This window comes from Dromaius novaehollandiae, chromosome 14 (genome assembly GCF_036370855.1).
Source record: "Dromaius novaehollandiae isolate bDroNov1 chromosome 14, bDroNov1.hap1, whole genome shotgun sequence".
NCBI lineage: Eukaryota > Metazoa > Chordata > Aves > Casuariiformes > Dromaiidae > Dromaius > Dromaius novaehollandiae.
The window spans coordinates 6950375-6975524 of record NC_088111.1 but is presented as its reverse complement, the minus strand read 5'-3'; the positions used below and the strand labels follow the sequence as shown (position 1 = coordinate 6975524).

Sequence of the window (25150 nt, the reverse complement as noted above, 5' to 3'; positions counted from 1 at the left end):
CAAACTGGTCTACTCAGTCCATGAGGAGGCTCCCTAGCAGCAGATACAGTGTATAGAGATAGGGTATATACGTTTAAAAAAGGGTGAGGAGATGTGTCCCGCCAGCCAGGCCGCAAGCGAAGCGAGGCTCCGGGCCGAGCCCCTCCGACCGGGGCTGGGCGGGGCCCCGGGGCTTGGCCACGCCCTTTCGCCACGCCCACTGCTCGGGCCTGCCCCCGGCAGCCCACGTGACGCGGCGCGCCCTCCGCGAAGCCGCGCCTCCTGAGCCTCGCGGGCCGCCGTCGCAGTGGGCGGAAGGCGGGCAGCGAGCCGCGGCGCCTGCGACGCCGCTCCGGGGCTGCGCGCGTCTGCGCCCGCCTCCCTCCCCCTCCCCCTCCTCCGCGTTGATGGCGGCGGCGATTATGGCGGCGGTGGCGGAGCAGGACGCCTCGAAAGGCGGTGGCAGGAACCGCGGCGGCGTGCAGCGCGTCGAGGGCAAGCTGCGCGCCAGCGTAGAGAAAGGCGACTACTACGAAGCGCACCAGATGTACCGGACGCTCTTCTTCAGGTAGGGCCGGCCGCTGCGCCGCCCCTCCCCCGCCGGCCTTTCCAGAGCCTTCCCACGCACTCTACCCTGCTGCTTGGCCGCCGCGCCCACGCCCGCTCCCCATTGGCCGCCTCCGCTGCCCATCTCCTCCTCCCGCTCCCTCATTGGGCCGCCGGGGGGCGGGGCGGGTGCGCGCAGCGCGGCGCAGTGTAGCGTGAGCGGTGTCGGGCGCCGGGGGCCGGTCCCGGCCGGGGGCAGCGGGGCGGCCCTGCCGCCGCCTCCCTCCCCCCGCCACCGCTGCGGCGGCTCCTGAGAGGGGCGAGGGGTCGGCCGGGGGCCGCTGCGGGCCGGGGGGCGCGGCGAAGTCCGGCAGCGCGGGCGGTGACAGCGGCGGCCTCGGACCGTGCGGCGGAGGAGCGGGGTGCGCTGCGCCAGGCCTCGCTTCAGGGTGCCGTCAACGGGCTGGGCTTCGGCCCCCCGCGCCGAGGAGGCGAGGCAGGGCCCTCGGCAGCCCCAGGGCCTCCCTTCACAGCCCCCCGCTCTGTTTCCGAGGGGCTTCAGCCCTGTGTTTTTGTTTTTTTGTTTTTTTTTTTTTAATGTGTCCCTCACTCCAGGGACATTCCTGAATGCATCAAGCAGAAACTTTCTTAAAATCCCTTCATTTGAGACCCTGTTTTAAATTCCAGCTTGTTTGGGAGGCGCCTGGTGTTTCAATTTTACCCTTTGGGCTTGTTTATTGCTCAGTGAAGAAACAGAGCTGCTTTGTTGCACAGTAGCAACCCTCTGGCACCACTTTTAGGAATGGTTAGCTCTCAGAGCTGCAGATATCACCCGCTCAGTAGGATTTTATTAGAATAAACTCTGCTTGGTGTAATGTTTGTCTGTGTGACAATGACTAAGTAGAGCAGGCCTGGCTGCTTGCTCAGAACTATTACTAGTGCTTCTTAGGTCATCAAAAGCTTATTCTTATGTTTATTGCAAAAGCTTTTAATGTGTTTTCACATCCACTGCAACTTGTCATGGTCACTTTTTCTTTCATCAAAGTTTAAAATGTACATCCTTGCTTTCAGGGATACAGAATCAGGTATCTTTTCTAGGGCCTTCCACTGTTAGTCCCAATTTTGCTTACCTAAAAAAAGTCACCTGTGGTTCTGCTAGGGAAAACAAATTGGAAAATGGCATTCTGAGTCTTGGTAGCCCACTTGTCTGCCATTTTCCCTGGGAGCTCCTCTAAGCTGGGATGGGAACAGGCCTGTGAGTGCCATCAGAAAAACAGGAGCCAGGTGTGGGGGGGACAGTCACTGGTGTATGGTCTACTTCTGCCACCAGTGTATGTTGTATAGCCTGCAGATACCAAACACCCCTAAATTTAAACAGTGGTGTTCTGTAGTAGCCTTCTGATGGGATCAGTGAGAGCGCCATCTAAGTCTTCAAACTTAAATTGTATTTGAGAATAAATCTAAGTTTAAGACCAAGCATGGCGTATTTTATAGTGAGGATTATGTGATGTGATGGCTGCAAACGCAGAGGGTGACTTGACTCAGCAGGTCACTTCTCATCCAATGTTCTAAATGTATTAAGTTATATATATGAATATATATATATGTATTTATGCACTTACAATATATAAATGTTTTTGCTTAAGCCTCATTAAATTAACATGGAATGGAAGTTCCCATCTTTTCTATTTTAAATGCAAGAAAAAGCAGGTGCTCAATTAAGTGGAAAGGTGACAGATTCATAACTAGGAAGATGATTCCCTTCTAGGCAAAAAGATATAATGAGATTGTGAAACTTGTTTGGAAAGTGACTGAGGCCAAGAAGGAGCCCTGGTTAGTCTTGTCTGTCTCCTGTAAAATCTAGTTGAATATAAACAATTTTCCAGAGAGACATTAAACTTCACAGACTGAGATGATCTTAGCTGCAGAATTGTGATTGGGATACCCACTGCTTACTGCATTTTAACAAAACAGGCCTGTAAAATATTAGCCTGTTCTGTCATGATGCGTGTGTTAAACTTGGAAGCCTGACTCAGAGTTTCAAAAGTCATAAACTGAGAAGTGTTTGAAGCTGGAGAAGGGGAGGGAGGGGAAGAAATGGAGGAGGAGGAAAGATTAGCATGAGCCTGCCTCCTGCAAAGTTCTTTTCCCTCCCTGTGCTTCCCACGTAAGGAGGAAAACTGCTGTTCCTGGCTGACCCAATGCAGTGAGTCCTGTATTCCTCTGAACACAGATACCTGGGCCGAAGGTTGTTAGGGTACATGCTGACTGTGTTGAACTTTTCTCTGTTTATGATTTGGCAATTTAGTCATACTTCCAAGTTTAACATCGCTGTTGTAGTTAAATTGGCTTCTGTTTTCCTGATGCTTGTAGGCAGTCCTTCTGGTATGAATAATCTGTTCCAGGATTGTAGTTATGAAGAAGTCTCTCTCTGGTTTTCAGTGCCAGTTAGATTGATGTGGTGAATATTTACTTCCATTAAAAATCCCTTTTTATTAGAAGGTATTTTTTTAAGAAAACTTAAAAATACATTTTTATTAAAGCTGTTTGCAGCATCTTTAAGTATCTAATGTAATAGTTGCCAGATTAGGAGCTGTGTCACCAAATAGCATTTTGAGTGCACTGGAAATGAATTTGCAGAAGTGGGGTTCACAGTGAGATTCAGAATCAAAAGTTCAGAAGCAAATCTGGAAGCAAGACCAACTAAAAATGTGGGATCTGCCAATCTGTCTGACTAATGCCCATAGTATTTACTGTGGTGATTGCAAATCTGACTTGTTGACTTGTTGATTGCAAATCTGACTTATTTAAAAAAATCAGTATGCTCTCCAGTATTACAATACTGCTGTTTTGGATAAAAGACTTTGGGATTTTTGGGAGGAGTGTCTCTCCTCCCTTGCTCATTATCTGATCTGATTTTACTGGTAAGACTTGTCCCTGGGAACATCACCCCATGACAGAGATTATGCATGCAGCACAAGGGCTTTTAGGATCCACCAGTTGTTCATTTTCCCCCCAGTTATGTGGCCTCCCTCACCCACACAGTCCTATCCCTTGACCGTTTCACTCCCAGAAACACTGACCCCTCTCTTTCACCGTGTTGGGATGTCTGTGCCTCGCATCTGCTCTGCCGAGGGGCCTTGCCACTGCAGGAGCAGAGAGGCTGAGCGGCAGCGCTGCTCCGACCAGGGAGAACGGGAAGGGGTGAAGCAGGGGCGTGGCAGGAGCAGGTGTCGTAGAGGACAAAACAAACGTTGCGGATCCTAAAGCAGTGTGGTAGAATTGGTGTCTTAGGATTTTGAGATGAGCAAATTGCCTGTCATTATTAACTCATCAGAAAATGTTCTTTTTGAGACAAGGTTAAGAGAAATGGAAATTGGAAACTATATCTGCTACCACTTCTTAAGTGCTTTTATAGGAAATACTGTATTTCTAATCTAGAGATGTGACTATCCAAGACCTTTAGTTAGTGATAGTGATGTGCAGGAGGCTGCAATCACAGTACGGTGGTAAGAGGCTCCTGTTCTTGAGGTAACCATTGGGAGCAAATTTTTTCCTCCTTCATTTCTTGGTTAACTCTTAAGTGTAGAAGGTAGGTGCTGGAGCACCTGTGTTTTAAAGTATTAAATTTGAAAAACCAAATCTATTTCTTTTATGAATTGGTGACCACTTAGGCTCTGTAAAGTGTTGCATGGTAGATCTTACTAGCTCCTCTTGTCTTACTAAAGACCATCAGAGACAAGCTATTTTGGTTCAGCAAAGGGCTTTTGTCCCCTTGTTGGATAGGCAAATGTAGTGGTCAGAGAGTCATAAAAGAATAAAAAGAGGACATCAGTGGTAAAAGGGCTGGCCCCAGTATGGTTCCTCTGTTGGAGGGAGTCATTGTATATTGCTATAAACACACATAATTTTAACTGATATAGTAAAACATGTTAGAGATCTTAACTGGTTAACATAGCTGGACTAACCATGAGCATTGCTGCGTGTAGGAGCTGTCCAAGGTGTAAGGTTAAGCTGCTCCCCCATGACTAATTTGGTTTTAGTAAAAACTCTAAGGTGACAGCCTGAGTGGTGTAGTTTTATGCTTTGACATCTTTTGTTCTGGTGAACTCTTGGGATAATTTACCTTTCTTTGTTTCAGTGCAAACTGGATTTGAAGCTCTCCGATTTCGTTCATACACTGTTAGCTTGTATTCTATCTAGTCCAAGCAGAAAACAAAGTGTAGGTTTCAGTTCAAGGAACATCATTACTGAAAGTAACTTGATTTTAAAATAAATACTTTATAGCCTTTGTTTTAAATTTTAGTAGTCTTTAATCACTTTAGATACAAATAATTTTGAGCATGCACAACATGTTGCTTAGTGGTAATTTTTATCAAGGACTTGACCTGACTTTGCTATTGGTTTCAGGTATATGTCACAAGGAAAACATGCAGAAGCAAGAGAGCTAATGTATTCAGGGGCATTGCTGTTCTTCAGTCATAGCCAGGTAAGTCACTGTTCCTGTGTGTGTGGTTTTGGGATGGTTGTTCAAAAATTTTAAGGGGCAAATAGTAAATTCTCAGTGGCATATGTTTGGGGGAATTGCTCTGTAATCTTTTACTACCTGTTGAGTCTTTCCTCACAAAGAAGTATTTTGCCAAACTGGAGCATAATGCAGAAATGTTTGTGTGTGTTTCCAAACAGTAATCTTAGCCCCATTTGGTTTTGCTTTCCTGGAGTCTTCTCTTTTGATACCACCAAATTACGGTTAGTTTTTATAAGGGAGGACTGAAGATTGGTGATGTTGTGCCTTATGTGTGCTGTTGATAAAAGTATAATCTGCTTCTGAAAAAATTCTGCTTGAGGAACAATTTTTTTTTTTTATTTAATGATATCTTCATCCCTGCCAGTATATGTCTGTTTTGTAGCAAAATAGCGCTGCTGATCTGTCTATGCTGGTTTTGGAGTCTTTGGAGAAATCAGATGCAAAAGTAACGGATGATCTTTTAGGTGAGGTGACCTTTGCACTTGCTTTGATGGTATTTAAGATGTGTTTTTGCTTCAAAGTACTTGTGTTGTTGTTAACAGTCTTGAAACTTGATTTTGTGTGTGTGTGTCTGTGTGTACACGCGTGCTGTGGTCTCCCACATGGCTAACATAACTGTAGAAAAGAACTGGGGGCAAAATTATTGGAGATTAATTCATTCCTGGTAACTGACAGTATTCTGAGCAGAGGGGCATGCTTAGAACAAACATTGCTGTTTTGTGGCATCATCCTTTCCTCAGTACAGGAGTGAATGTGTGGTCCGCACACACAGGGGTGTCTCCAGGGCTTTGGTGGATGGCAGTTTCCCACCCCAGCAATGCGATGGTGTGCGCATTGTTTGTGAATCAGCCGTTCACAAAGAAATTTTACCTGTCGGACCGTCAGATTCAGTAAACAGTTCAGGAAAACCTTCTTAAGAGCTGCCTGGCCAGATTACTGCTGCAGCATGGGTGAACCACTGTTGTTAGCAACCTATGGATTGGGGGCAGAAGGCTGGAACGGAGGCGTACTTTGTTTACTTAGATCGACTCTAATATTTTGCATCCCATCTAGTGACTTCTGATGGTCCTTTCCTGAGCTATGGGCTTCTAGCCCTCACGGCTTCCCTATGAATGCCAAATACTCCCGTAGCCTGAAGTCTTTCCTCCTCCTTCAGGCTGCGCAATGCTCTGGGATATTCTGTCCCAAACCATGAGATGGGGAGCTGTCGCCATGCCGACTGCAAGGCACAGCTTTTGGCTGTGCAGTACTGCTGACTGATAGATGCAAGATTGACTTGACGTGCGAGAAGTGGCTTATGTTCAAAGGCACTGTTTTCTAAGATATCTTGTGAAGGCTAATAAGAGAGCTTAATTATACTATAGCACTGTATCTTGATTGTCTTAGGTTAAAGATGCACTAGAAGCAGGAGGTTACTCTATTAATGTTAAATATTTGTGAATATTATTGCTTCCAGAAAACTTGGCTAAATTGTTTAGTTTAATGGATCCAAATTCCCCTGAAAGAGTGGCTTTCGTATCCAGAGCACTGAAATGGTCTAGCGGGGGATCAGGAAAACTTGGTCATCCAAAACTACACCAGTTACTAGCCATTACCTTGTGGAAAGGTAAGAACAATTAACTGGATTTTTTGGGGGGGGGATAATGTTGGTACTGTTGATAATGTTCTTCTGATACTGGTTTTGATAATGTTATTTGGGATTTTGTCACTCTCATAATGGGATGTGAGATGGGCTAAAAGGAGCTAAAGTATTTTAATTGTGGATGATAGTCTTTAACATGTTAATGCTTAAAACATACAAAGATGAGTGAGAACAGTTGAATAAATGCTATCTATCTCTTTTGTGGATTCTCATGAATTAATAGCAGTGCAACGTTCATTTAAGTTTTTCAGGAGCTGTAAAGTAGCGATCAGGGTTTCATATCATAATCTTAACCCAGTGGTCAACAGTCCAACTCATTGCCTTTTTGTGTGCCTTATGTAATCTCATAACTGTTCTTACGTGAGTTATATTAGCTTTTGGTGGCTGCTACCAGCCAAAAAGGGAAGATTTTCTGCACAGCACTAAAGTTTTAAACTGAGATTTGACTCAAATAAGAAACAATAGCGTTTTGAAAATAAAAATCCACGTTTTCTGGCTGGCTGCTCACCATTCTATTGAAGAACAAAACGCTTATGTATGCTTAGTTTTTTGTTTTCAACAACTTCATCAGAAGTGGCTCAGATTTTTAAAACAAAAGCTTTTAGATTCCAAAAATGAGCAGCTTTCCAGTTTTGATTTGTCATTACTGTGGGTTTGCATGATACTTTTCCTCAAATTAAGTTCTAATAAACCATTTGCATTTCTTTTGCCTTTTTTTCTACATAATTGCCATTCTATTCAGCATATGGAAGTAATTTTAATTTTGGTAGCAAGAGTGGGCTAAGCTAAAAATAGGAGATACCTTCTTTCTCTGCACTTAGAAAGGAGGATGCTGAAGGTACTGTTTGATTTTTTGGTGCACATGCTTAAATAGGGAACTTTTTGGTTCCTCTAAGTGCTGATGATAGCACATTAAATGCCAGGATGCTGTTGGACAAAATGATATGACTGCTGCAAGGTAGCTATTTGTCCCAGTAGTAGCCCTGTTCTTTGATGGCATTGAATGAAATGTTTTTTTAATAGCAGTGATTCAAATATATTTAGAATAATGTATTTATTATCTACCTTCATGAGCTGTCTGTAACTTACAAAAGAAAAAGAACTCTGTCTTTCTGCTAGTCATGTTATTTATATACCGTGTGTATAGCTCTTATTCTAGCTGTAATGTACAAGCCTAGCAAATGTGTTTTTTAAGTATGTTGAACCAATTTCTTAAAAGCCATTTTCTTTTTCCTTTTATAGAGCAAAACTATAGTGAATCTCGGTATCACTTCTTGCACTCCACAGATGGCGAAGGATGTGCAAATATGCTAGTAGAATACTCCTCGTCCAGAGGATATCGCAGTGAGGTGGACATGTTTGTAGCACAGGCGGTCCTACAGTAGGTGTTAAAATTTTATTTGACTGTTTTGCTGAGATGTCACTGTATTTGAGGCCAGCCTAATTTAGTCAGGATAACTGTAGGTTAACTGCTCATGCTTTTCAAAAGAAATTGTGAAACTGGCCAAAGTTTCCAAAACTAATTTTGTGTGGTAACAACAGAAGCAGACTATCTTACAACTGGTGTGTTAAATTGATCAGATTAAAAAAAAAAATTGTATTAAGGTTGTAATGTGAAATCATGTTAATTGCCTAAAGAGTTAATGTAATCTTTGTGACCCTGAAAGCACGATTTTTATGTTTTTAACACGGACTTGCAACTGGTTAGGATTTGCCTAGATGTCCTTACCGAGACTGGGGCTAAGTGGGCTTTATATTTGCATTTAGCCTAGTACTTACTGTCAGCCCCATGGTCTTAAGAGTCAGTTACTCTTGGGTCACCCTGCTTTATGAGCAGCAATGTGATGGTGCTTGGTTTAACAGAGTTGCTGGTGGCTTTCACTTGCTTTAAGCATTTATTTTGTAGGAGGTGGGAATGCAAGCTATTAGGTGCATTTGCAGAGCCCACGTACAGTTAAGGTTAACAAAGCCAATTTTACTGTTTTTAATCATTGATGGCTTTCTTCAGTCAGGGAAAGCAGCTTATGGAGGAGCCTGAGGAGGAGGTGGAGACAGGGCTGTGCAGCAGGGAATTAGGGAGAGAAGTGGGAGAGTAAGTGTTGGGGGAGAGGGAAGAGGTGAGAGCAAGCCTGTCTCTCTTTTGGCAGCAGTGAGCTGTCACATTAGTCCTGTTTCCCATAGTTGGTTGGTCTGGACTGCAGTGATTCTTGAGAGGTAGAAAATCTTTTATAGGGGACCAGCGTATGCAGGACTGATGGGGCTCTTAAACAATTCTTTGGGGCTTTGTTTTGGCGGGGGGAATTCTGGTAAGAGCTTATGGGTATGGGATTATTTTCTCCAGTATTTATACAGAAACCTTACTACATCCTTTACTGGCCTGTATCTCAAATACCATGCTAAATCCTCTTACATTGCAGTTTATGATCTAATGAAAAGCACTGTAATTCCTTGCTCAGCAGTAAGGCAAAAGAGTCCCTGTTCCCTGCACGTAAGAGGGTTTGGCTTTGGAGGCCAACTTGTGACCAAAAATGAGACTGCTCGTGGCAGTCTTCCAGTATTTGCTGACAGCATTTGTCCCAGATAAAGTCTGTGTTAGGCCTGTGGACTTGCAAAGATTACCTAGTTAAATTAACTGGATCTGAACAAAGATTCGACCAGTGTGGGAAACTGATCTGTTAACTGCTGACAAATCACTCAGGAAACCAATGAATAGTTTTTTTGTGAGACTTTTAGATGTGTGTATCAAAGTCATTAGTGGTCCTGATGCCATGTTATTTTGAGATGACAATAAGAGAGTGACAGGGTCATTGGACGCTGACAGATGCATACTGAAAGGAGATGTATTTGGGAGTGGATGGGGCCAGGTGAGAATTTTTTTTACTGGGTTTTTACCTCAGTGTGGTAAACTCCAGACCAATAAAGGTAGTGTCTCATTTAATTTGAATCATGTGGTAGCCAGTCTTTCCACACTTTCATTTAATTGATGCCCTCTTTCAGTGACCTTCCTATATACAATTTGCTTAGGTTTAACTCAGTCTATTAATATTCGATGTCAATTCCCCCCAACCCGCTTATACTACAAACTAGTTAAATAGGGATTTTCATATCCTCAATTGATTTCCAAACAGTTGCCAAAGATGTACATCTCTACCAGTTAAGGTTTCTGCTATCAGTTTGAGCCTGAGAAGGCTTCTATGTGCAAATGAAGTAGACTGCTGAGCATTTGATTTCCCTTTTTCTTTCTGCATGTAAAATTTCTTCTCTATATTTTAACTTCCTTTGTTCTGCTTCCCTTTACAGATTTCTCTGCTTAAAAAATAAGACCAGTGCATCAGTTGTTTTTACGACATACACACAGAAACATCCATCAATAGAAAAGGGTCCACCCTTTGTTCAACCACTGCTAAACTTCATCTGGTTTCTGTTATTGGCAGTTGATGGGTACAGTTTGATTTTTGTTACTTTGTTCTTGTTTACCTTTTTATCTGTTACTGAGATTACATTTTGTGTTTTTGCCTTTCTAGAGGAAAACTAACAGTATTTACAGTATTGTGTGAACAGTATCAACCTTCACTGAAAAGAGATCCCATGTATAATGAGGTGAGTTACTACTAGTTGTGAACAGAATATAACCTACAGAATTAGTTAAATAAAAGCTGATTGTCTCCTGTTTTGTGACTTTGCAAACCTGGCAGGTGACAGTCTACAGAGTCTGGCTGCCACAGCCACCAAAGTGTACTGGCTTTAGGGGTTTCCTCTAAGCAATTAGACACTGATGGATACTTTATACTGTGTATGTGGAAGAGTGCCCTTTAGGAGCAGGATGGCAATTCATAAATATAGCACATGCAGCATTTTAATTTTCCTTGACACGTTTCAAAAGTAGGGTTTTTGAATACAGCTTGTAGAGAGGGTTCAGTGCCCCAGCTTTTGTGGTTTGATTGCTGTTGAGAGGATTTCCACCTGATGAGGTAGTTGACATCATTCTCCATCTTGTGTCATTTCAGTACCTAGATAGAATAGGACAGCTTTTCTTTGGAGTTCCGCCCAAGCAGACATCGTCCTACGGAGGATTACTAGGTAAGTTTTATGTCGACAAGTGTTTAAAGATACCACCAGTCTTTTCAGAGTGGTGGCTTACATAAAACAGGTGTGCCAAAACCAGATTCTTTGTTCTAACAAGTATATTGTATTTCTTTTCCATGGCCTGTAGAAACAGTCACTGCTGTAGAGTACAAGATGAATTAGTTGCATATGAAATTAAAGTGATGTAGCTAGTAGACTTTTCCTTTTTGAGAAGGGAAGAAACAAGTAAATTAGTCTTAAAATTCATTTTGACGTTATAGTATAACTTATAACTGTAGAGCAAAACCTTATTTGTGTTAAAACTTAATTCGCTCTGACTTCAGTGGCTGCTTTTCCTAAAGTAAAATCTGGAACTTTGGTAGAGGCCTAACTGCTGTTGATGTAAAATGAATGCTCTCAGACTTCAAGTTTTGAAATTAATACTGCCTTTCTACAAGAAAGGAAAAGGAATAGAGAAATTCAGCCCTTGTTTCTTGGCTCTTTGAATAAAATGAGATGGGAAGAGATTGAACTGGATTACTTTTGTAAAGTCTAATTTTTTCCTTGAGAACTAAGCTCTTCCTTTGGTAAGCTGACTTGATTCTTTACCTGCAAATGTTAATTCACTGATACCAAAAGTTTGATGAAAAACATGAGCATCATAGATTTCATATGCAAGTAACAGCTTTTTAGAAATTCAGGCATCTTTAAATTGAGCAAAACAGGAGGGTGCATAAATGCCTTTGAGTCTCAGACAAATTCTTTATAGTGTGATGCACAGCAGTGTTACTGTTCAAGAGTTTCATCATTAGAGGTGTCTCTTCATTTGTTATTTTTTTTCCCCCTCAGGATGCAACTATGTATGTAAGTATGGGGGTTTCTTCCAGTGTACTCTTAGAAAAGGAACAGTATCAAAATACAGCTTCCCATATCAATAAATTCCTAGTGGAAACTGGTGTGGAAATCACTTTTAGTTCAACAAATGGTTTTTTGATTATTCTTTATTGTAATGTGCACCCTAGCAGGCAGGTAGGAAAGTAGTTAAAGATTATGAGATGAGAATGTAAAACTGGCAAAGCTGACTGTCCTATATTTAATGTAGGAAATCTTTTAAACAGTCTGATGGGAACTGGAGAAGACGATGACACAGAGGATGGTCAGGAAGATAGCAGTCCTATCGAACTTGACTGAATATTTTTGTCCGCGGGTGCCGTGTAAATCTGATGATTCGATGACTCCAAAGACAGTTTTGGAATTTGAATCTTGCAGTTGTTTCTTGGCGCCTAAAAGGGCTCCTCCGGTCTTTTAGAAATGGTTGCTGAAATGTTTATAATGTTCGGTCTATATTATTTATGTAAAAAAAAAAAAAAAAAAGAAAGAAAGAAACCAACAAAAAGTAGCCAAAAGAACCAATCGGAGCAATTGTTAGCAGGTTTCCGATACGGCGGCTGGTGACTTTGATTAAAATATAGTCTTCTGCGGTTTCTGATGCAGTACTCCCTTTTGCACAGTAATTCAGTAAAGTGTAAGTATGGGTCTTGTACTTCATGGCCTACCCAATACCATCTTTGTTACAAGAAAGCCTCCTTGACCTCTGCCATCTCCAAGGAACATCTCGAAAGGCAGGGTGATTAACTGAGTAATTTATTTGTGAGGCTGGTGCCAAAAGTATTGCGAGATGAGCCAAACAGTGTAATGAGAGATGCACATCTGAGACTGATACCAAGAACTCACTTCCACTGCGCTGAGTCAACATGCACGCTATTCATGCTGCCTCTCAGTCTATTTAAGATCTGGCCCTGGCTGAGCCCACATGTGTTTAGCTGATATTTTTGGAAAAGCACAAGATTGAATTGCTTTTGAGTAAAAGCTGATCAGTGGGATATAGGTAATTGGCTTCCATGTGGATCTCTCTGGCCTAGGTATAAAAATCTGGCATCTAAAATACCTCCTCTGGCTTGTGGCTCTACTCCTTTGGAGCAGGTTGTTTCTCAGTGTAAGTTCATAAGCATACGTAAAGGCATTTTATAAGTGAATGAAATGATTTGCCACAAGCAACATATGTGTTTAAACCGCAGCTCTATGTAAAGAAAAGGGATACTGCAGAACTTTTTGTTCTTTATGATATATTTATTTTTCTTGGGTGATTGATTCATTTAACACTTCCTGTAAAAAGAATAAATCAATAAATAATGGAGTAACTTCAACCCCAGTGATAGGCATAGCAATTCTACATCTCCTCCTCTTTAATGCAGCACACTGGATGTCAGTGGTACAGTGAGCAGATGAAATGGGGAAACGCTTTATTTTTTCATGGTGAAAATAAAAAGGCTTAGATTAATAAACAGCAATCATGCATAGGGGAGGGAGGGAATAATACAAACATATTGACTGTATGAAAAAGAAAAGGCATTGAAAGGAAGACTTTGTATTAATTGTGAAGTCTCAAATAAACACTTTATACCAGGTTGAACGACAATGCTGCTTTCTGAGAGTTTTATGAGCAGAGATCTTGTGTTCCTTGCTAGTTTTTTCCCTGCCAGATTTGACTGCAGTTCATCTGGATCTCAGTACTGCAGCTTTAGCTTTGTGCACCGGTGTATTTTTAGCCAGGTATTGTAATGTCTGTGACAAGTGATGCGGGTCCAAGTTTCCTTGATTTGCAGCAAATTCAGGGAAGAAAACCTGTTTCCTGCTCTGCCACATATGAACTATGCCACATGGTCATTATTTTTCTGCAGGTCTGGGCCAAACTTGATGATAACTAAGCTAATTACCATTTTGATGTCCTCAGTGTAATGTGCATCTGATACAAAGCAAGCAGAAAGCAGCCTTGTCCCGTGTCCAGGAGGCCGGTTAAAGTGTCCAGGAGCAGCAGTGGCCTCTCCTGTGTGCCGCATATACAGCTAAAAGTGACTGCTGGGGTTTCGGCTCTGCCATGCTGTAGGACACGGCGGTGCTGTAGCTGTGTGCGTGCTGGCTTGATCCCAGCCCTGCGCCCAGCAGGACAGCGTTTCTCGTGGTGCTGCCACCATCATTCTCCTGCTCTTCGGCTGCCGTTCAGCAGCTGGGTCTGAGATGGGGGTGAACAGCATCAGTGCATGGGAGGTGCGTGCAAGATGCAATGTGCAGCCATGCTGCAGTCCTGTATGCGAGCCAATAAAGAGCAGCTGGAGGCAGGGGCATGTGTACAGCTATGGCTTTGTATCTGTTTATAGGGTTTCTTTTTTTACTAGCTACTTTTATGTTTTTTACATATATATATATATATATATATATATATATATATATAAAATCTCGAGAGATAGCTATTTTATATATTATAGATAATACATATATAACTGTTATATACTATAATTGTATTACATAAAACTATAAATACTATTCACACACGTGCACACATACATGTAGATATATTCACACACACACATACACATTAAAATTATATATACACACATGAACATGAGTACATACATATACCCATGTATATGTGTACATTTCTGTGTGTGTGTATATGCACTCATATACACATAAATGTATATTACATATATATACACAAGGTAAGTATAAAATATTTATATGAAACATTTAGATTTAGATAGCTAATTATATAAAGTGTGCGTGTGTGTAAATAAAATGTTTATATGAAACAGCTTTATAAATAATTAGATAAAATACATTTTTTATGAAGGCTTCCCCCAGTGTCCATTTCCTCCATCCCTGCTGGTTGCTGGTGGGAAGGGGTAGGGGGGATGCCAGCCCAGCATGGCACCTACTTGAACCTCATCTACTTCTGGGTTGTTGGTTTCTGGGGTTTTTTTTCCTTCCCTCTTTAAAACTCTGGCTCAGTGCTACTCCAACTGAACATGACACTTCTACTGATTTGATATAATAATTTATTCAATTGAATGACATTTAGTACCACAGTTTTCTTACCAGTGACATAACAAATGTATACAGCTGATACAGTGGCTTTCATTTACAAACACCAACTTAAGAAATGCATCGGACAGTTCAATGTATTGTTCTGTTGTTACTTATTGGACACAGTAATTTTTTTTTCAGGTAAAAATTTAGCATGTACTGTACAGTTCTTGGACTGACAGGCCAAGAACTTCCTCATTCACAACAACCTCTGACTGCAGGAATTACAGCGGTCAAAACATTGTTGAAATGTCACTTTAAGCAGCTTTTTTTCTTTTTTTTTTGCAAAAAATTAACAAGAAAAAAAATTAAGAGAAGTATTGAAAAAGTGCAACAACCTTTTTTTGTAGAAGCAATATATCATCGGCCAGAGGAGTAGGACGTGTTTGAAGGAGATGTGACCACTGGAGGGTTTTGGAAGTGGTTCTACAGGGCCTGTTGGCATATGTGAACCTGAAGCGCAAATCCCGCAGCCCAAGCTGGGGCTTTGCCTCGTCCCACTGAGCCAGTCCAACTTTTCAACCGATGTGACAATGCAAAATGGCTACAAAATACCTGGCAGTGATCCCTGCCCTTTGGCTGGGATAGCGACCATGTCATGCCAGGTAATCTGGCATGACCACCTTCGGTGGTTAGCAGCACTTGGCCTTCAAGCCTTCTCCCCGTCTCCTGCTTGGAGACACCACCCCAGGCAACTGCACAGGGACCCGGCTGTGCCACAAAGCTGCAGGGACTGTGCAGCCAAGGCTCCCCGTTACCCCCTGCCCCAAACAGCTGGTGCCTTCATTTCACCACCACCATGAGCCCAAGGTCCCCCAGCAGCTGAGGGAGAGTCCTGCTGTCCATCTGGGGCCAACTACCGATTTTTCCCATTCTCATACCTGGGAGCAGGGAAGGGCAGGCTGTAGGAAACTTTGCTTTAACCCACCTTGGGTGTCTGAGCCTTTTCCTCGGTGTGATTCAGGGCAGCATCAATGCTGGACAGATGTACACCCCTGATGGACAGGCTCTGGGAGAGTTGCTGGGAGCAGGTTCAGCGAAGCTCCTGGCACGGCCCTTCCACGCAGATGCCGGCCACCGGGCTCCCAGCCCCTCCAGGCAAACCCATGCTGGCCCTGCAGCACTTGAGGGGAGGCATGCTGGGGCTGAAGGCTTGCTCAGAGCATGCCAAGCCAAACCAGCCCTTCCTAGTGCACTAGTCCCTTCATTTCTCTTCACCTCAACTCTGCCGCATGGTCCTTTTGGCTGCCCACCTTGGGCTTTCGAGCTCTTCCTCTTGCTCCTCTAGGCACAGCAAGATTCTCTTGCCTTGGGCTCCAGGATGCCTTTCCCACGGTCCAGCACAGCTCCCAGCACGATGCAGTGATAGTTGCTCTGCAGGGGACCAGCCTGCACGAAGCCAAGCGCAGCTCCACTGCCCTCGCAGCAGCATCTAAGTGGCACCTGGGCATCATACTGGGCTTCACCGCTGAGGCCAACAACCGAGGACAAGACCACAGCACCAACCTGGGGATCATCAGCTCAGCACAGAGGTGAAAGGGCAGAAACGCCTGCTCCGAGGCCCTGCAGGGCTGGCTCCAACACTGGCTGTGCAAGACATACCTCTTTCACAGCAAGCTCCTGTGGCCACGGTTCCTCCCAGCACGGCTGCACTCGGAGCACCGCTCCGTCCTCCCGGCTGTCACGCTCCTCTCTCCGTGACCACCACAGGCCACCCTGGGCATGCGTAGTCGAGTGCCTGCTGACGGGTTCATTTTTATGCTTGAGGCTCACTTCTGACCAGGTGCTGAATCTTCCCCTTCCACTTGGGGCAGGGGGTAGCAGACACGCTCTGTACATCATCCTGCTCACCCAGACAGGCCTGCCTCCCCCTCCGCTTGCCAGACAAATCCACTGAGCAAAGTCCTTGGAGCTGACATTTCGCTGTTGGTAAGGGACACTTTTTGGATGTGCACTTTGGTAAGCAGATAATGAGGCCAACAACACAAATTTCTGTTATTTTTAAATCCTGTTTGAAACTAGCCTATATATAACATTACCATCACTAACAAGGTGTGACGTTCACCCACATTAAAGTAATTTATTTATAATTTATCTCTATGACATCTGGAGGATTTAGCAACATTTACACATCATGAGACCATGTAAGCCGAACTACTCCGGTTTTGTCTGAGCTTCCTAAGAGGTGCACATGCAACAGTCTTCAAGTCCTGGCAGTTGTGTGCTCCTACAGCAAACTGAAAAGCCACCTGGCTGGGACCGCTCACGGGCCTGTTCCTTGTTAGCTAGTACCGCACTCAGTTCAGCCCTTCTATATCTAAAGCCATGCCATGAGAAAGCTAGCATGTTAAGACCATGGACAGGCATCAGTAACACAGAAGATCCACTTCAACGGGTGAACCAGGCCCAAATGTGCATACAGGCAAACGGGTGACCTGCATGAAATCACACGTTCAAGCCATGACCTTCCAGAGGATGGGCATCCTGAGCCACCCATCAAAAACCAACACCATTTCCAATTGCCCATTTTGCAAAGGCAGAACACATCACTTACTTTGCCACCAACTTGGACGAAAAGACAAAAGCGGCTGGGGCACTGCACAGAAAATACTGTCCACAAGGAATAACATGGAGGCAAACTTCCTATCAGGATCCTTATCTGAAGCTGCTCTAAGATGCTACATTTCTTCCTTGCTTTTTAAGGAGTCTGAACCACGTGGGCCAACAGAACATGTAATGCTGCCTTCTGACACATCTCAGTCACCTACAAACTCCTCCTCTGGTTGACAGCTGTGGTTCCCTACATTTATGGACGGTATTTATTTCCTTTGCGGTTTTAGGTTCATGCTCTGTATCCCGTTAGGATGTCACAGTCTCAGGAAATCATTGTCTCCCAAGAGAAAACGCTAGTGGAGAGGTGGGATTGTCAGGGAGAACCCGGCCGAACTGTGGATGTCCAAAGCATGGACATCGGCTCACCTGAGAGCAGTTACTGCACCGACTGAACCAGCCTAACCTAGAGGACGAGTTAGAGCGTCCGAGGAGGTCCCGGTCCAGGTCAGCGCTGCCTCTTCCCCCTGGCACCAGCCCAGGTGGCTCAGAGCTCTGGGAAGTTCAGATCCAAAACCTGAACCAGGTTGTATCCATCCCTGATCTAAATTAACAAAAGATTGCAGAGGAGAAAAAGCAGGTTACTAAACCCCACTCACCAGCCAACTAACCAGCTGCTGAAATGCTTCGGAAAGGGTGTTCAGATGGGATAGAAGAAAAAAGGCGTGTTCTCCTTTCCTCCAGAAGTTACCAGTTTCCACAGGAAACCCTTTTGGTTTTGCACCAGCCAAGGAGCAGGTTTCCAGAGAAAGCCCTGTGCCCCGAGATGAGCCACTGGCGCAGTCTTCAGCATCCTGGGAAGTGTGGTCTAAAACCCGCTTCGCCCCGCACTTGGGACCGGGTGTGTTACTACAGGCTAGCACAGGCCCACAGGCCGGTCTGGTGGCACGTCACTGAGAGCCGCCTACCCCGACACGTGCGGTCTCTGCGGGAATTACCTACTGCGGTGGGATACACAAAACGGCTGCACGTGGAAATGAGGCCTCTGGAGGAGCCAGGGCACTGCTGGAAACACAGCGCAGCCAGAGAAATGACTTCTGTTATTGACCAGCATCTTCTCTGACATTTTGCGGCTGTCCTTCTTGGCTTCCAACATGATCAAGTCAATGATGAGGGGAAAGGGAAGTATTATTATTGTTGTTATTATTATTATCATTAATAATTATTTTTAGCATTTCAAATAAAACCATGTTGTGTTGTAAACAGAAGCTCATTCCTCAGGTCTGCCCAGTCCCATCTAAGGTTTATGCTTGAAGTGGGCTTCCACTGAAACAAAGACCATAAAGGAAACAAAGTTAAAACAAGGACCAAGACAACACCTGGCAGGCAGTCAGCCCACCAAACAAGCCCACCCTGTGGACGGACGCTAGCCAGGACTCATCTGCACCAGGCCTGCTCACGTACAACCGTGAACACACACGAAGCCCAGGCCAGCACAGCACGTCTTTCACTGCCGTTATCCTGTTGGGATTATCCGCAGCAAACCACGACACCACTGCCACAATTTGTACTTGCTCACAAAGATGTGCCGGGCTTGTGTCACAGCCTTGGCCTACCTGAGCTCTAAAGTGTCTACACCCGAGTCCCACAGCCGAAATGCTGCTCAGCACTGAACTCGTGGCAGGATGAACTGGTAAATCACGAACTCTGAGCAAAGCAGATACCCTTTGATGAGGCAAAGAGGCACTAAAGCCCGACAGACCCTCCTTCATACCCCTTCCACACCAAGGGCCCATCCTGGACTAGCAAGTCCCCACCGGCGTGAGAGGGCACATTTCTTTTCCATGTCCTTGGCCTGCTGCTGCTCTTCATAACTGAGGGACTGATCATCCTTACTGCAGCACCGTGGACATCGCCCCAGGCAGGGCATGCGCATGAACCCTTCATGGTAAGAGGGAAGCAGCGAGATACTGTCCTCCTCTTCCAAATATGAACCCCTGACTGTTTGGACAGACTTTGCCTCATCCCCGGGCAAGGGAAGGGCTTCTCCATTCAGACTGAATTTAAGGGAGAAGCAGGAGTCGTTCCACCCCGATCCCCCTTCCTGTTCATCCTGTTTTCTAACGGGAAATAAATGGGACGAGTTTGTTCTCCAGGCCTAGTGAGAAAACACACCTGCGTATTCCTGAGGCAGCATCGGCCTGCTTATAACTTTCTGAAAGGTTGTAATCCATTCCAGCTGGTCGTCTTCTGTCTCGCAGGCGAAGAGGAATTTCCTGTCGGGGGTGACGATGGTTATCCCGTGCTGCCAGTGATTCCCCTGCGTGGATGGCGGGAGCCCTTCCAGGACCTTGTAGCTGTTCTCCTTGCTCCCGATGAACACTTCCCCTCTAGCAAAGGCGTCCTAGAAAACAGCACGTAGTGAGGCAGGAGGGCTCGCGAACGGCAGCTCGAACACGGCTCACCCTGCGAGCTGGCATCTGCACCGCAGCCAGAGGCGGGAGCAGCAAAATGCAGTGCGCGAGCCTTTCTCCCAGGGCCGGACACCACAAACGCCAGTGATCTCAGAGCCCAGTTCCAGCTCCATACAGATCCCACCACCAGGCCCACCGCATGTGTGATCCCCTCCAGCCCCAGCATCAGGGGATTCAAATTCCAGCCACAGAAAAAGCTGTGAGCAGGGCATGGCGTTTCCAAAGCACTTTCAGCAAACAACTGTGCACGAGGTTACTTCGCACTGACACCAGGCAGGTGCAACCTAACAGAGCCTCTTGGGGCTCCGATCAGCCTGAGCTTTCCTGCAGGTTATCATCTCCTGCCGACAGCCCAGGCTCCTTTCCCTTACCAGGGGATCTTTGAAGTACATGAGCCTCCGGTCGTCCATGGTGAACCATCGTTTCTTGAATCCTTCTGTTTGCTGAAGAGTCAAAAGGTGGTAAGTTACACACCAAAACAAAACAGCTCGTTTCTTGTTAGACACAACGCAGGAGTATCGGGGTGCTGGGCTTGTTTGAGGCCGATCCGGGGACCCGGATGGGCCGGGGGGATTCACAAAAGGCGATTTCTGCACCCACCCGAGCCAGTGCAGCCAGGGCCCGGGACGGCCGCATAAACCGGACTTACAATAGCTGTCAGTGCCTGGGGGAGTGGAGTAGGTTTGGCTGCAAAATGCTCTAGGGTTTCTTTATGTTTACTTACAAACTCAAAATATTGGCTTGTACCTCATCCCCACTTACTGTTGCTTCTTGGCCTCAGCAACATCCCCAATTTCAGAGCTTTAGATATGGAGTTTGCCATTATTTATGTGTGCACAAAGGATACGAAGAAAAAAGCAACACCCCTTACCCACGTGAAGGTGCACAAGCACCAGGGGAAAGGCCATTTCCAGACCGGGCTTTACAGCATACGCCAAGCTGCAGGCTGCCCCTCTCCGTCCCGCACTGCCCTGATCTCTCTGTTGACAGATTCAGGTTCCCGATAAGAAACCAGGCACCGGAGCCCCCTGCAAAGCTCACACCTCGGCCGGGCCACGCTCCCGGGCTGGCCGCCCCGAGCCTGGGGGGAAAGCAGAGCCGCAGCACGGACGGGGCCGGGCCAGGGCTTTGCAAAGCGCTGCCAAGGCTGCGCGGCTGCTCAGGAGCATTGGGGTGCGAGGCGGAGGCCCTGCTCACTCCCGTCCCTGTGACCGGCCTGCAGGCTCAGCCTGGGTCTCCGGCTAAACCACGGAGCACAGCTGCGCTGGTCGTCAACGCGGGGCTCCACCTCGCAGGGCAGCGGCTCGCGGGGACCGGAGACTGCGGGAAGAAGCAGGCGGACGGCTGCGGTCTGCTCCCTTTCATGCCGGGGATGCATTTTTCTGCGGCTTTCTGGCTGTGAGAGCACGTCTCTCTAGCGCAAATCTGGCCTGCCCAGGTCCTAGAGGACTGCTCACCAAATGGGCTTCAGCAGGACACAAAAGTAACTGCAAACAGTTTTAGCTGGTCGGGACTTCCAAAATGAGCCTCATCTATGACCATTCTCTCTCCCTTCCCCCTTTCCCGTTTAAAATGAGGAAAGAATTTGAAGGTCAATTTAGAGACCGACTCTGGCATTGGTAGAAACATTTTCCCGAGTTTGAAACGATGAATTCAGCTTTAAAAAAAAAACAAAGAGAATAGAAGTCCCCAGCCTGAGCCCATATTAGGAGCTGCTCTGCGCATCTGAAGACAGGCGGTAACACAGAGCAGCTGGGAGGGAAGCGGCCTGCCAGGGCACCCAGACCTCGCGGGGGTAAATCACGCGAGCATCGGCGGGGTTACTGCGGCCAAGGGCCACCGCCGCCCCCGCACAGGAGCGGTACCACGTTCGCAACGGAGGGCTACGACCCTCCCTTCTCGTTACGAGGACGCTGCCATGATAAGCATGACCTGTATTTGTATCATCGGGTTTTATCACGATGAGGAGTTGCACTAAGCTGGCGTTCACGTAAGGCCCAGGCCAGCGTGCTTACAGCAAAGTAGAAGAAGTAGCAGCCCACACGTGGCCAACTTTGCTGCTAATACAGAGCGCGAGAGTGCCTTCAAGCACGGCTTTTCAGATGCTGCGTCCCCTGGCTGCGGCTCGGCATCTCCGGAGCGCCGGCTGGGAAGGGGCAGGTAACCAGGCGGACGGCCTCCGGGAGGGACGGCAATCACAGCCCCCGCCACCAGGGCCTAGACGTGCCCAAATGCCAGCCCCACGCCTGGCCCCAGATGGCTTCCCTTGTCTTCTCCTTACTGTGCCCAAAGCACGGAGCCGTCACCCGCTCGGGCGGTGACGCCCCGTGCGGGACTTCGGGAGCCGCTGTGCAGCTCGCAGAGGTCCTCGCTCAAGCAGCCCAGGGTGGACAGACATCAGCGTTTCCCTCTCTGCAACACGACGCCCAGACTGGCCCGGGCGACAGCCCTGGACCGCAGGGTTGGGAGTGCAGGGGGAAGCGGAAGCTTGAAAGACTCCTGTGTGAGCAAGTTTGGGGCATCCAGGCTTTGCCCCCCCAGAGAAGGGGAACTGGTCCCAGCAGCGCATCCTTCTCAGCCCCGCACATGGAGACACATTTTACAGGGACTGCGGAAATGTTTTGTATCCTACCTTTGGCCCCGTCTTCTCCATGTACCCTTCCTTCAGGTAGTTTCTAGAAAGCTTTGGCACCAGCTGGAGCAACCGAACAGGAAAGAAAAGAGTGCAGCATTAGACGGATGGAGCTGGGGGGGGGCACACGCAAACCGGGTGGCCGCGGGCAGGCGGAAGGAGCTGGTGGGAGGATGGGACCCGCCGCAGCTCCCACACGGGCCCCAGACCACGCGACCGCCCTCGTTAAATGCTGTTGTCACACTTTAAGGCGCCTACGGCAAACGGGCAGATGCAGAACATGGAGCATCTCTGCAGCGAGGCAGCGAAGTGAAGAGCCTTCACAGAGCCTCCGGGCCAAATCCTGCTTCGCCGGTCTGCTCTGGCGACAAATCCGCCCCCAGTTCCCTGGGAACTGAGCTGCAATTGCCCGGTGGGCGATTTGCCTCAGGAAGGGGCTGGGAAAAAACGGAGACCTTTCTGCAGGATCCTGCCTGAGAGGGTGTCGGGAGCTGCTCCCTGCCTCGTCCTGGCGCCGGCTGTCCTCCCGCTGCTCCAAACCAGACCCCTACACCAGCCCCAACGTGCCTTTTGCCTTCAGAACACTATTAACACGAGAGGCCTGTGCACTCCCCCTTCCTGGAGATATTCCTGACAATAACCAGTGCCTGGCACATTTTTAACACTGCTCAGCGAAGACAAGGCAGTAGCTGTGCGATCTTTGCAGATGCCTTTGAAAGTCTCTTGAGAGGAGCCGAGGGAGCCTCACCAGCCAGCGGAGCTGACAGCTCTGATTAAACACGCCTCCGCCTCCCCTCCCGCGCCTCCTGCCTTTTATTTAAACAAGTTATTAATGGCTCGGCTTTCAGAATCAAACTCCTGCAACATGTAATTCTGTCCAACAGAAAGCTCTGATCAAGCAGATATGTGCTTGAACAGAAAAAAACGCCCCAAAATACAACAGCCCAGAGAATCACAGCGCCGCTTTGCAGCGAGCCGGAGCGTCCGCGTCCCCGGCGGGCAGGCAGCGAGCGGCTCGGCCTCCGCGTGCGTGGTGGCCCGGCGATGCTCACCCCAGCTCGGCGCTGCGGACGGGCCCCCAACGCTTTGAGGGGCTGTTCGGTTCTTCAAGGTCACAAATTAAACCCTGCTAAGTGTCGCACTCCTCTACTACCCCATGTAATAATCGAAGAGAAGGGGAAGATAAATAAAAATGTCAATAGTTCGCCTCCCACCAGCACAAGCGGGTGAACATCCACCTTCTCATTAACTGCTGGACAAAACAGGGGCTACGTTAGGCCTGCGGGTTTTCCCAGCAATTCTGTGCAGACGAGTCAACCAATTCTGATCAGAGGCTTCGGAAAGGGGGAAAACTTGATCACGGAAAGCCCGCGCTGCCCAGGGACTGTGTTGCGACAGTGGGCTAATGATCTCTTGTTGTGGTTTTTAGTATTTACCCACTTCACACAGCTACTTGTATAAAATGGTCTAAGTCCTTCACGTGGGGGACTGGATACCAGCTGCGGGACCCCTCTCCTTCCTCCCCACCTTGGTCTTCCTCTGGGGTGCACGAGCAGCTCCCCAGCGCCGTGCAAAGCTACTGCAGCACAGCTTGTAACATCGCAGCAACTACCTTTTACGAAGACACGTATTGCTTCTGGCACCGTATGGGCAACAACGCTGGAATTACTCATATGCACGACTCATATTTTGAGTTTGAGCATGGGCATACGGGCACGTGTGTGCGCGCGCGCACACACACACACACACACACACACACACACACACACACACGCACACACACAGTTGCCAAGGCTGCACGTTGTTAACAGGTGCTGCACGCGGGCTCTGCATCCCACCGCAATGATTTCAGCGCAGCAATTACAAGGCAGGCGCTGAAGAACGGAGCCCTCTCCGAGCTTTCCAGCTTGTTAACCAGGCGCTAAAAATGAGTAGGGTAAAAAATAATAATAATAATAATAATAATGCGGGAAAACTCACGTCGACATCACTGGCTCCAGGGAACGCCACTTGCAAGTAATGAAAACGCGCCGCCCGAATGGCGTTGAACCAATCCACAATTTCCTATAACGGGGGAAAAAAAAAGCACAGTGAGTAATGCGGAGTCGGCACACAACAAAATGAGGTGATCCTGCTACACTGCATCTCTCCCGTCACTTTGTCCCAAGCGACAGAGCCCAGTTTAGCGGTGGCTCTCAAATCAACCCCAGGTCCCCGCGTCCGCAAGCAAGGAGCACCCGCACCGCGCGCCGAGCCGCTGTGCTCGCCGGGGCTCCCCCGCGGGCAGCACCAGACCTGCCCCAGCTCTGCGGCCCCCAGCGAACGCCCGGGGGTCGCTGGAGAGGGAAGGACTTCAGCACATCTCCAAATGGGGAAAAAAAGCATCAAATCCCTATCTGAAATCCGTTCACCTCCCACATCTGACTCCACATTGATGCTGATGCTCATTTTTTAATGCTGTTTCTATTTGCAAAGAACGAGGTGTTTGCACTCTGCTTCCCAGCCACAACGCAGCGGTCACAGCGGGAGGGAAGCGACACGGTCTGGTGCTGACAACGAACATGCTGGGCATGAGTTGAGCCCTGTGGGCAGACGACTCTTGCCAAACCTCCCCAAAACAGCATTTGTTTCAAGTCTCCACACCGGGAACCAGCAGCACCAGCTGCTTAGCCCAGGTCAGCACACGGGAAACACCAGTGCGACGGTGCAGGGCCCTTTAGCACCAGCAACACCCAACGTTAACGCCCCCCTTCACCATCAGACCTGTAGTCTCGCCCCGGATCACACTGGGGGAACCGAACCAGAGGCAG

At 47.2% G+C, this 25150-nt stretch overlaps 2 protein-coding genes across 3 annotated transcripts in view; one reads left to right on the top strand and one right to left on the bottom strand.

The window, feature by feature from the left end:
* The first annotated feature begins 220 nt into the window (after window positions 1-220).
* Window positions 221-13239, top strand: GET4 (guided entry of tail-anchored proteins factor 4). 2 transcript variants are annotated; one of them, XM_026116188.2, is made up of 9 exons: window positions 221-547; window positions 4936-5014; window positions 5436-5517; window positions 6510-6659; window positions 7983-8076; window positions 9996-10136; window positions 10220-10295; window positions 10703-10775; window positions 11863-13239. In XM_026116188.2, exons 1-9 carry the CDS (start codon window positions 387-389, stop codon window positions 11949-11951), a joined length of 945 nt encoding a protein of 314 aa, XP_025971973.1. In that variant the 5' UTR covers window positions 221-386; the 3' UTR covers window positions 11952-13239. The 2 variants fall into 2 exon arrangements, with proteins under 2 accessions (XP_025971973.1, XP_025971972.1); XM_026116187.2 differs by having other exon boundaries at window positions 224-547; window positions 7938-8076.
* Window positions 13240-14639: 1400 nt separating this feature from the next.
* ADAP1 (ArfGAP with dual PH domains 1) overlaps window positions 14640-25150 on the bottom strand; it is an 81280-nt gene continuing 70769 nt past the window's right edge. The window contains exons 7-11 of the mRNA XM_064520224.1: window positions 24321-24404; window positions 22341-22403; window positions 20080-20151; window positions 19410-19638; window positions 14640-18560 (exon numbers count right to left, since the gene is read on the bottom strand). Coding sequence (XP_064376294.1) covers window positions 18532-18560; window positions 19410-19638; window positions 20080-20151; window positions 22341-22403; window positions 24321-24404 — 477 coding nt within the window. The 3' untranslated portion in view covers window positions 14640-18531. The remainder of the gene's footprint in view (window positions 18561-19409; window positions 19639-20079; window positions 20152-22340; window positions 22404-24320; window positions 24405-25150) is intronic.